The sequence below is a fragment of the Kogia breviceps genome, chromosome 16 (genome assembly GCF_026419965.1).
Source record: "Kogia breviceps isolate mKogBre1 chromosome 16, mKogBre1 haplotype 1, whole genome shotgun sequence".
Taxonomy (NCBI): domain Eukaryota; kingdom Metazoa; phylum Chordata; class Mammalia; order Artiodactyla; family Physeteridae; genus Kogia; species Kogia breviceps.
Window position 1 is genome coordinate 65519619 of NC_081325.1, and position 12280 is coordinate 65531898.

Consider the following 12280-nt stretch of genomic DNA (forward strand, 5'->3'; position numbering starts at 1 on the left):
CAACTATAGAAAAAGAGGGCTAGGGCTTCCCTGGTGGCGCAGTGGTTGAGAATCCGCCTGCCGATGCAGGGGTCACGGGTTCGTGCCCTGGTCCGGGAAGATCCCACATGCCGCGGAGCAACTAAGCCCGTGAGCCATGGCCGCTAGGCCTGCGCGTCCGGAGCCTGTGCTCCGCAACGGGAGAGGCCACGACAGTGAGAGGCCCGCATACAGCAAAAAAAAAAAAAAAAAAAAAAAAGAAAAAGAGGGCTAAACTGGGCAAAATCCAAAATGACAGGCGTGCTTCTGATTAGTATAACAAAATCTGCTTAGGTTGTTGAAGCTATTTGGCCTGAAGTTTCTATTCCTTATCTTTGATAAAAATGATCAATAGTTCTCTACCATAATTCAAATTAAATTCAAATCTCTACTTTCAGAGTTGTCTACAAAGTGGCTCTACAGCAGCCCACTTCTGTGTTTGCCCACCTAACACCCTTTACACTTCTAGTCACAGTAACTTGGTATTGTGGGCAGGTGGGTGGGTGAGTAGCTATTCCTCCTCTAATGTCATTCTACAAGGTTTAGGCAGGATGGGACTTCTTGCTGGCTCTAGAGGTAGCCACACGACCCAAGCTTAGTCAGTAAGTCACAGGGATCAGTTCAGTCTGGTATACAAGGCAACAGCTGGGCCAATGAGTCAGACTTGGAACTTGTGCTGGTAACTATCTGGAAAGAGGCAATTTCTTCCCATGGGAGATGGATGGCAAGCTCTTTCTGGTTAGAGAAGACCTGTGCTTGACTTAAATGTTTACCATCTGGCAGGGCTTCCACAAACTAGACTCCTGATGGGTCTATAGTTAAAATATTCATTAGTAATCACCTTTTAATGGAATCCCACACTCCTTTTTTTTCTTCTTTATCAGAAAGGATATCTTCCTGAATTCTGTCTGGCTTTTTCTGTACCTAGATAGCATGGTAAAGAAACACTTTAGAATTTTGTAGATTTAAATATTATGCTGCATGGTTAGAAACATATGGACAAGGTGACCCTTGTAAATCGAAGATAGTTGTAGTAAATGAAGCCAAGAAAGATCCTAGTATATTATAGACACAATCTGATTTCAACTGTCAGTTCAGCCTCGTTTGTAGTGGCTGCCTCCATACTGCTAAATAACGTGCTAATACTTGTATTTACTGAATTGTCAACTGTGGATGTTATCGACTGTATATCTCATTCACAGAGTTTAGGCATTATTCATTCTTTGTAACAAAAGAGAAGCAGCTTGCTTATATCACCCTTCCCTTCCCCTCTGTCTGGAGGTTTTGGTAATACTATCTTTATCATTAGTTCTTCTACTTAGTATTTTTCTAACTTTAAATAATGCTTAAATCTGTATTTTTTATTCCAACAAATTCAAGTTTCTCTTGCCTGGCCTGTTATAAGGATACTAATATCTCTACCTTTTCCTTTACCTCCCAACTTACATTAGCTAAAACTTTACTTCAGCACTGTAAGTATGGCTTATATTTACATTTAGCTTGGTAAACATAACTGTATCTTTCGCACTATGCCACGTTTATTCTACAACTTGAAAATCAGTAAAAAGTGCTTATTGTGACACTGTATCAATGCAACACACTGAAGAGTTGAAAGGCTACTACAGTTACATCTCCTCCCCACGGTTTTGACGATGTGACCACCAGGCCCTCCTAGGAGACTCCTCTGGGTTCACATGGATTCTGTTACACAGAAGCATATTTTCCTTGGAATTTTATTGTATTTATTTTTTCTTGTGGTGAGATATACTTCTTCTTGACCATATACCTAATAGTTTCCAGTTTATTATTCTTGTTACTCAACTGTCTGGAATTCCCGTCTTCTTGAAGACAGTTTTCTTGGGGCTTAACGAGTAACCGCCTCTTTCAAGCTTGCTTTGCGTTGGTTTTCACACTGATTTCACCATTTCTTAAAATACCTGTTTTCCTCTTTCTTACGCTTCATCTTCATCGTGCTGGCAAACACCTTCAAGAAGGGGAGTGAACAATAAGTTTTCTAAACCTTCACCCTTCAGAGAATATTTGCCTGAAGAATCCTAGATTCAAAGTAATTTTCCTCAAAACACTGAAATCTTTGTTTTGTTGACTTGAAAATGAAACATCTGATGCTAGTGTTAGTGTCACTCTATTGCAGTGACCTGCCTTTTCTCCTTGGTAGTTTTTAGGATCTTGTGTGGGCCATGTTTCACTCATCTGTGGGCCCCCTGACGTAAACGTGTTTATATTTCTCTGTCTGTGGGATACTTTCCTTCCTCCATTTTCTGTTCTTCCTTCCTGGAATTCCTATTAGTGGGCTATGGAGTTCATGGGCCGAACCTTTATCTTGCTTATCTTTTCTCCTCCCTTTTTCTTGTCTTTTTGTGTGATTTTGAGAGCTGGAAGGTGAGCAGATAAAGCTGTTACTGAAAAACAACTGAAGCACCTAGGTAAGGTTAGGCTGTAGAACATTTGCTTCAGGTAACGCATGATTATCACCCTCAAAGATTTGGTGGCTTTGGTGAAAGAGTCAGACCTCCTCTATACCAGGGACCAACAGGTAAAATTAGAGCCAATACAGAGAGTGGAAAAAAAAAAAAAAAAAAAACAGCTCAAGAAAAAGAAAACAATAATTTTTCAATGATCAAAATTCCTCCAAGATAAGACATCCCCAGTCTCCCAGCAGAAAAAAATATTTTTCTCTCCTGTTTGTAGGGCTAGGATGAAACTAGCTGGAATGCTGGTCCTAAAAGGCTTGGGGTGAGTTAGTAACTTAAGTAGCTGGTCTGAGTTTGTGGGGTTTTTCATCTGGAATGGCCAGAAGGAAATGTATCAAGGACAGAGTGTAAGTTTCTCTTCCTGAGAAAGGAAGCCAAAGTCAGTAGAGGAAAAACAGTATCAAAGATGAATATAAACATGTATAACTGATCACAGGATAAAGAGCAGAGGTGATAAGAAACAGGTTATGATGTAGGATGCAAGGTAAATTTTGATGATTTGGTAGTTTAGAATCTATGCAGTATGTAAGGTGAGAGTTCTGGTAGCCTACCATTATTAGATCATAGAGATTCTGGCAAAATGGGTGTTGTCTAGTTATCTTTGCATATTAATTTCTACTCTACTGCATTGTAGATGGAGAACGTACTCTGTATGAGTTCACTCTTCTGAAATCTGTTGAAACTTGCTTTTCACCTAAATGTAAAGCTAATTTTTATCAGTGTCTCCTGTGTCTGAAAGATTGTTCATTTGGTGTTATTGGCTATTGTGTTCTATATACATCTATTAGGTCAAGATTTATAATCACACTGCTCAAATCTCCATCTCTAATGAGTTTTTGGTCTGCCTGTTATATCAAGTACTGAGAGACGTTATGTTAAAAATATCCCAGTATTATAGAGAACTGCCAGTTTCTCTTGGTAATTCTATTTCTGCCTTATATACACATATAAAGTAACCTTCTTTATCTTTAATAATGTTGTCCTAATATCTCTCTTATTAGTATAGCCATACAAGCTTTGTTTAGGTTAGTATTGGCCTAGTATACTTTTGCCACACTTTTATTTTCATCTTTACCCTGAAACCGTATTGTTATATATTAGGTGTTCCTTCTTGCAAACACAGAGTTGGGATTTTTAAAAAAATCCAGTCTGACAATCTTAGTCTTTGGACTGGAACATGTAGTCCATTTACATTTAATGTTAATTGGGTTAAATTCTAACTTACTATTTTGTGCTTCTTCAGTGGCGCATGTATTCTGCTTTATTTCTTGTTTCTTAGTCCATTTATATTAATATGCTTCATTCCATTTTCCTCTTCACTATGACATTGTGCCTTGTTTCTATTCTTTTCGTGGTTATCTTAGAAATGTAAAGCATTCAGATTTGCCCTAAAGTCTAAAAGTAATCATAATCCTTGTCCTGGTCAATATAAGAACCTTATATGTTATAACACACACCCCTATTTATATAATGCCTTAAATGCTGTTGTTTTTTAATTGATTTTTAAGATCCTAAGATATCACTGTTGTTTTATATATTCACTGTTCAAAGATTCATCGGCATAAGTGTCATTTTCTTTTCTCTTCATTCTTTTTTCAAACTCACATCTTCCATCTGAGATAATTCTTTTTCTGCCTGAAGTATACCATTTAGAATTTCCTTTAGTGTGAGCATGCTGGTGGCAAATTCAGTTTTTTATTTGTCTGAAAATACCTTATGTTTTTTCTTGAAAAATACTTTTCAGGGTAAATTATACGAGGTTGGCATTCCTTTTTTCTTTCAGTGCTTTTAGATATCATTCATTATCTTCTGGCTTCCATTATTACTGCTGAGAAACCAACTGTCAGGCTAACTATAGTTCTTTGAAGGTAATTTTTCTTTTTTCTTCTGGTTACTCTCAAGATTTCTCTTTGTCTTTTGTCTTCTGCAGTTTTATTAACAAGAGTCTAGGTGTAGATTTCCTTTTCATTATCTTGCTTGGGAATCACTCGACTTCCTGAATATGCAAATTAGTACCTTTCATCACTCATGAAAATTCTCAGCTATTATTGCTTCAAATAATACCTGTACCTCATTCTTTCATCACCTTCTGGAACTCCATTTAAATGGATTTTATTTTTAAACACTCATAAAGTACTTCATAAAGTGAAATTATCTTATCCTTATAGTAGACCTATATGGAGGGTTTCATCATTAACTCCTATTATAGATAAGGAAAATGAGATAGAAAGAGGTTAAGTAATCTGTCCAAGGTCACACAGCTAATGAGTGGCAGAGCCATGTTTAAATGCAATCCTGGTATCTTAGATTTCTCACTCTATTCTCTATGCCTTTTATATACTCTCTGCTGTAGTTTCCTCTTTTTTAAGGTCAGTTGCATTTGGGATACGTCTTTTGGTCTATCTTCCAACTCACTAGTTCTCTCTTGAGGCCTGTTAAAGCCACCCACTGAATTCTTTGGTCATTGTATTGCTCAGTTTTAGAAGTTCTACTTTAAAAAAAAATCAGATATGCACTTTTTATAGTTTTTTATTCCCTGCAATTGTTTTCAAACCTGTCTTTTATTTCTTTAAACACTTTAGGCATAGTTGTTTCAGTGTCTGTGTCAATAATTCTAACATATGGAGTGTTTGTGCATCTGCTCTCTGTTATTTGCCATTTCTGTTGGTTTTCTTTGTTTATTTGGATATAGTAGTCTTATTCCAGAGAATATATGGATGTTTCTGTCAGATGCCTGTAAAACCTTATTAATCTAGAGCCATTTTAGTGCAAATTCAAGGCTCAGGGTTCCTTTGATTTCTTAGATGATACCAATTTGGGCTCAAAGACTGTGTGGTATACTTTACTATGGTTCATCCTTACCCTGAGGCTATAGCCAGCTTACTGCAGAGAGGGTCTTCTAATAGATTGCCCACTTTATGTTGGTCTAGGGTTTTAATTTCTGTCGCCATCACCTTGCAAATTAAATCAAAATGATAGTTCAAGTGTACCAGGATGAACAAATGTTTTAGGGCAACAGCAGCTTTCCTGGGATAAGAGAAGCTTCAGTGCTTGCTTACTTCACTAGGCTCTTATTTTCCCTTTAATTTTGGTCTTGTATTTCCTTATTATCATTATTGCCAGCTCCTCAGTGCTTTAAAAATTTTTTAAAAACATTTCACCCAGCATTTTTACTGATTTTAAGTAGGTGTGTTTGTCCAAAAGAACTAAACCTGCCATCATTAAAAACTTTTCTGGTTTTTGAAACATCACTTTTTTTTTTTTTTCCTGTTGAAAGGGGTAACTTTTCAACCTGCATTCCTGATCTCATCTCTGAAGCCTAATTTATAACATAATTTGGTTACAAATATAGTAGATACAGTAGACACATCATAACTTTAAAAAAAATCATTTCTTCTTTTCTATCTTCAAGCTCTCTGCTTTCTCTTCATGATTTAATCCTCTTCTTCCTTTCATTGCCAGAGTTCCAATATGACATTTTAGGTACTAAAACTGTGAAATCAGTCGTAAAATAAAAATTAATTAATTAAGGACAAAAAAATAATTATTAATATTAAGAACAAAGCCTATACAGAGCTTTGGCCTCACACACTTGTACTTCCAGTATTTTGCTTTTGAAGCTGTTTAACACAACAATGACATCTCCTAGGTCTGGTTGAGAGTCAGTTTCTTTATGCCTAGAAGCAGAAAAAACATGTAAATGTCTATAATCAATTTAAGAAAAGACATACAATTATGATGGTACAAATAACAGAATAAATTCATTTTGCAATAGACCTAAGTATAATATCATTTGTGTATGTGTCATATCTGCTGTTTCTATAGTCAATTAAGATATGCTGCAATACACTACAATTTTCAAAATTATCCAATTTTAACTTAATACAAATTAAGATTGTACAAAAATAATTCACTAAATTTGATACCACCATGTCACTCAGAAAGTGCAGATTATAGCTTATCTTTATTACTGTATACTAAAATTATCACAAAAGTCAGATCTTTCATATATTGTAATGGTAATTAAAATATGAAACATTTTCTAGACTTTAAAATAAGTTGTTTATATAGCATAATCAAAGGAAATCTACATCATAAAACTACTTTTCAATATCTAATAGCCATTTTCAAATGCCAAAATTTGAAGTATATCATTAAACTTATAAGACAGAAAATGTGTCTGTCATGTCCATCTGCATCACTTGGATCTATTTTATATTACACATTATGTAGTTCACAGCCTAATTTTCAACACTGCATAAATAAATCAAATATGACAGCTTTGCTCAAAAAATTTTTGATACTATTTTCACTATGAACTGAAAAATGCTGCTGTAAAAAGCATTTACCATAAAACTGAATTTTTTCAAAGAGGAAAAGCAATCAGATGTCAGATTAGTAGATACTTTGCATTCAGTCAGGCTTATAACATACGCTTGAAAATTTTTCTAAAATAAAAACCTGGGGACTCTAGGGCTATGCCGACTAACACGTCTCTGACTCTCACTCCCAGTTCCTCAGGTGAGGTGCCTAACCCGCAGCAGGAGGCACAGTCCCTGCCCAACATTCACCACTAGAAAAAAGAAAGTATCCCAACTTATGCAGTAGAAATGTCAAATCTCTCAAAAACGTGCAAGAGCTTCCAGTCCCAAATGCTGCTCCAGGACATCAGCAACTGTAGCCGTCGGATCCACCATCCACTGAGACCAGAACAGAGGCAGCACAACACAAGATCTAAAGCAACTTCCTCCATCCCAGATGGCAGAGGCAGGAGTGAGGACGATCCTTGCTTTACTTCAGGCACTATTTTAAGCACTTTATATAGATATTAACTCATTTAATCCACACACCCATCCTCTGAGGAAGGTACAATAATTACCCTAGATGCAAACTAAGCCCAGGTACTCTGGCTCTTCACGACTGCACTACTACACCTTTATAAGGAACACTAAGCAACTAAAAATCACTGGAAACATGAAGACAGTCAGCCATTGAAATGAAGGGAACAAGCCAAGAAGTCAGAGGACATGGGCTTCATTGATAAGGAATTAATACAGGGAAAAAAGAGGAGCAGTCAAGTAATTTATATTCTCAATAAGAGATGTGAGAGAATATTTCTCAGTAAAAGCCATTTACTTCAAAATGAAAGGATTCATTACACATCAGGAAGTATTACTTTTTAAAAAAGGACGCATACATATTTTTCCTGGAATTCTAAATATAAATATCATTTAATTTTTTTGTAAAGGAAAAGTTAATCATACTGCCTCTCATTTCGAATCCAAAACACTGGATGGCAGAATATGATGATGAAGTCTTGTTTCAAGCATTCTGAGGAGAATTATAATCAGTACTATTATCAGTACTTAGAAAATAAGCAAAAGAAAGGCAAAAACATTTTCAGGCCTTTAAAATCAAGAGTATACCCCTAATGTTTCTATAGAAAATATCTGTAGAAATCTGGTGCATATCATGATATGGCAGGCAATATCCATTCCACCTTTTAGCATATACTGCAGAGGTTAGAAAGCTAAAAACTCTGTTTTGTTTGTAGATTCTTTTACAGCTATGGTTCTGGTTAATAACTAGATTCTACTACACAGATACATGTGCATGTGATTTGGAATTTACATTTACATTACATCATTTACAGTGATGCCTGTTTTCTCTGGGCAAGCAATGTCATGGAGACATAGAGGTTATCTATGCCAGGGTTCCAGTGTGCAAACTCAGCTTTCTGGGGACTGAGAGGGAGTTGACGTGTTGGTGGAGCAGCTTCGTGCTTTCTCACTCTTCTGATCATGGGAGAGGTAGCAGTTCTTTCTGGTTGGTGAGTTCCTTGGCTGCTCCTGGGAGCCAGATCTCCTGGAGAGCTAGCTCCTCCAATCCTTCCTAGTCCAGTCAAGAATCCATTTCCCTGTGTTAACTCCGTCTCTGATATGGAAAGTCAGCCACCCAAACAAAAAACGAATGTGAAAGATGAAAGAAACATATAAAACCTATGATCAATAGTGAATTTGGTCAAGCTTATATTTTAACTAACGGCAATGTGATGGTAGAGAACTAAACGTTTGGGGGGTGGGCTACTAAAAAAGATGCTAAAATGCTTCCACTGAGGCACTTGAAAGGAGGAAAGGAGTGTGTGAAATGGAGGCTGAAGAGCGTCTCTGGAGAAAGCTGTTGCCAGGCTGTGAGTGTGCACCTCTACACGCCCCCTGGGGAGGTGCTGGGAGCATTAAATTCTAATCCTAAACTCAGTAAGGTAGATGCTTTAAGGGGAAAGCACTTTGCAATGCACTTTCCTGAAGTTGCGAGACACAGAGGACTGCATCTGGCTCTTGTCTGGGAAAGTTAAAATGGACCGTGGACTGATATTTGAGGACTGACCTGTTACCACTCTTACTGCCTTTGAGACTCGCCTGCACTCCTAGAGTTTGCTAGGCAAGCGATGTGTAAGTATTTCTCATGGATCAGAAGTAGCCAAGTAGGAGAGATTTGGTTTTGTTATCATGGGGTAGTCATGCATCCTGCCAAAATAGCAACCTGGATACATGAGGAGACCTCAGCAAAAATAAGCTGTGGGTATAGCGCAGGATACCCAGAGACTGAGGAAGATGATTAGAGAAGCCACCTGGAATAGAGATGCACCAACTGGGACCAGGGAATCCAAAGAGAGTGAGGTGCAGCAATTAGAGACCTTCTAAGAGTTCACAGAAGGGCTTCACAAAGAGTGAGCTTTAACCACCGCCAGGGCCAGTGGGCAGAGCTCTGAAACCTCTCATGCCTTCTACATAAAGCACAGGAGAAGCAGATCAGTTTCAAAGGTGTAAAACTAAAATTATGTATAACTACTAATTAGGTAATCTGTCTTCCTGAAGATTTCAAGTGAAAAAGACAAGCAAAATAATTTAGTATGTTGAAGGCATATATAAAAATATATATGTATATGTAAATCATCTGCTATTCTCTGTAATTAGGAAAATCTGAGAAGCATTTGTCTGATTTTAGTAGAGCTACAAAAATTTTCTAGGAGAGAATAATTTTATTATTTTTGAATTCAAGGTAAATAATAGTCAACACAGAGTATGGGTAGATGATTTGCAGTTAAAGATTATAAAAACATGGATAGACATAAAAAGTACATATGTGAGGATTATGCCTAATAAACAAAAAGGCAAATTTTAAAATATCGAATTATTTTGTCATGGTTTTAAAATCTGAACTTAGAAACTCATGTCAATATTACTTTAGCTTAGCTTTTCAGCATATTTCAAGAATACTTTGCTTAAATATAAATGTAATATCAATTAGAATAAATCATAAATTGGGATAAACAGAATTTCCATTTTTGTCATATTTCATATTGACCTGTTTTTCATTACTGAAACTTTAATTTCAAAAAAATCAAAGAGTAGCATCATTTATGTTTTTTCCACTCTGGCTATCTAGTAACATATTAATCATATTTGGAGTTAAGTAAATTATGACTGAGAGAAATTTATGATATTATCACTTATAAGGAACATAAACAAATTTGAAATTCCTTCCATCACCAAGAGCTGGCTAACTGTGAATGAGAAAAACTAGTTTTGCACTGATTTGTTAGTGGTACTTAAATATAAAATCAGGGGCTATTTTCTCCCTAAACCATCCATTTATAGGCTGTGTATAATAACAAATAATGGTAAAGAAGATAAAATAGAACCTAATATAGTAACTGGCTTATATAATATATACTATGCATATTATATATAATACATGTTGCATACATATTATACAATATACATATACAATATACAATAATATATGTAATTGTAAAGAAGAAAGAAAGAGTAAGTGAGGAGGAAGGAAATGGACATTAACTCAGGACATGAGACACTAATCTCATGTAGTCCTTACCAAGACCCCACAAGATAGGTAGGATTATCCCCTCTTGTTATGAGGAAATAAAGACTTCAGAAACTTTTGCAAACTCATACAGCGAGTTGGTGGCAGAGAAGGAATTTGAATCCATTTACCTAATTGTTTGCAAAAAACAACAGTGAAACAATAGTGGCAGATTTAGAAACACAGAGTTCTTGGCAGTACAGTTTGCAAAGACCAAAGAAGATGGTCCTTTGAAACCATGATTTTTATAAGAAGAGTCAATATAAAAGTAACAGTGCATTTTGCTTATTTTCTGTACCACCACAGCACTCTTTTGTAGCACTTAAAACGTTTTACTGTCATTCATTTCCTTAACTGTCTTTCCTACTGGGATGAATTGTGGAATGGTAGGAACTGTGTTTTATTCACCTGTTTATCTCCAACACTTTGCCTGCTTACCTGCCCCTTCCCCACCCCACCTGCCCTCCATCTCCGAGCAACAAGTGATCTGACTTCCATCACCATAGTTTGTCTTAATTACCTACCATTTTACAACTTATAAAAGGAATCATACAGTATAGACTCTCTTTTTTTTCTTTTGCCTCACTTCTTTTACTCGGCATTAATTATTTTGAGATTCATCTATGTCACTGCATGTACCAATAGCTGATTCCTTTATATTGCTGGGTAGTATTCCATTGGATGGATATACCACATTTTGATAATTCCTTCACTTGTTAGCATTTGGGTTCTTTCCAGTGTCTCACAATTACAAATAAAGCTGCTATAAACATTAATGTACAAGCCTTTGTATGAACATATATGTCCTTTTATGTTGGGTAAATACCTATGAGTGAAATGCCTGGATCATATGGTAAGTGTGTATTTAAATTTTTACGGACCTGCTAAACTGTACCAAAGTGGCTGTACTATTCTACATTCCTAATGATAGTGTATGACAGTTCCTGTTGCTCCATAATTTCATCAGCACTTGTTAGTGTCAGTCTTTTTAATGTTACACATTCTAATAGATGTGTGGCAGTATCTCACTTTGGTTTTAATGTGCATTTTCCTTATAACTAATGATGTTGAACATCTTTTTTATGTGCTTATTTGACATCCATGTATCTTATTTCGTGAAGAGTCTGCTCAAGTTTTTTGCATATTTTTTATCAAGTTTTCTTATTGTTGAATTTTGATAGTTCTTTATATGTTATATGTAATTCTTTGTTGAACAATGCTTTGCAAATATTTTCTCCACCTGTGTCTTGTCGTTTTGTTTTCTTTTACAGTCATTATAATTCCTTTAGTGTGAATTTCACAGGTTTGTGACAGAAATGATATTTAATGAAGTGCTTCCTTAGATCCTGCTCAATACATCATAATATATGATATGTGTATTATACTAACTTTCTAAAATTTGGAAAATGCTATATTCTAAGACACATACGGCCCTAAGAGTTTTAGATGAGAGATCTGTACCTCCACCCTCTTCCTGGAATGTTCTGGCTATCACATGACTAGCTGTAAGTTCCTGTAATTCTTCAAAACTCTCTTGAGGTATTATCTCATTTCTAATGTCAATACTGACTTCCCCCTACCCTTCACCCTATCACAAAATTAAGCATTCCCCATGCGCCCTGACTTCAGACTATACTACAAAGTTACAGTAATCAAAACAGTATGGTACTAGCACAAAAACAGACACATAGATCAACAGAACAGAACAGAGTCTCCAGAAATAAACCCACACACTTATGGTCATTTAATCTATAACAAGGGTGGCAAAAGTATACAACGAAGAAAAGACAGTCTCTTCAGTAAGTGGTGCTGGGAAAACTGCACAGCTACTTGTAAAGGTATGAAATTAGAACATTCTCTAATACCATATATAAAAATAAACT

General features: G+C 36.0%; 1 protein-coding gene across 3 annotated transcripts in view; it reads right to left on the minus strand.

Moving 5' to 3' along the window:
* Positions 1–12280, minus strand: part of UGGT2 (UDP-glucose glycoprotein glucosyltransferase 2) — a 165891-nt gene that overhangs the window by 26974 nt on the left and 126637 nt on the right. For all 3 annotated transcript variants that reach the window (XM_059041564.2, XM_067016653.1, XM_067016652.1), the window contains 2 exons: positions 6103–6187; positions 860–942 (listed from right to left, as the gene is read on the minus strand). In XM_059041564.2, the coding sequence (XP_058897547.1) occupies positions 860–942; positions 6103–6187 (168 nt within the window). The remainder of the gene's footprint in view (positions 1–859; positions 943–6102; positions 6188–12280) is intronic.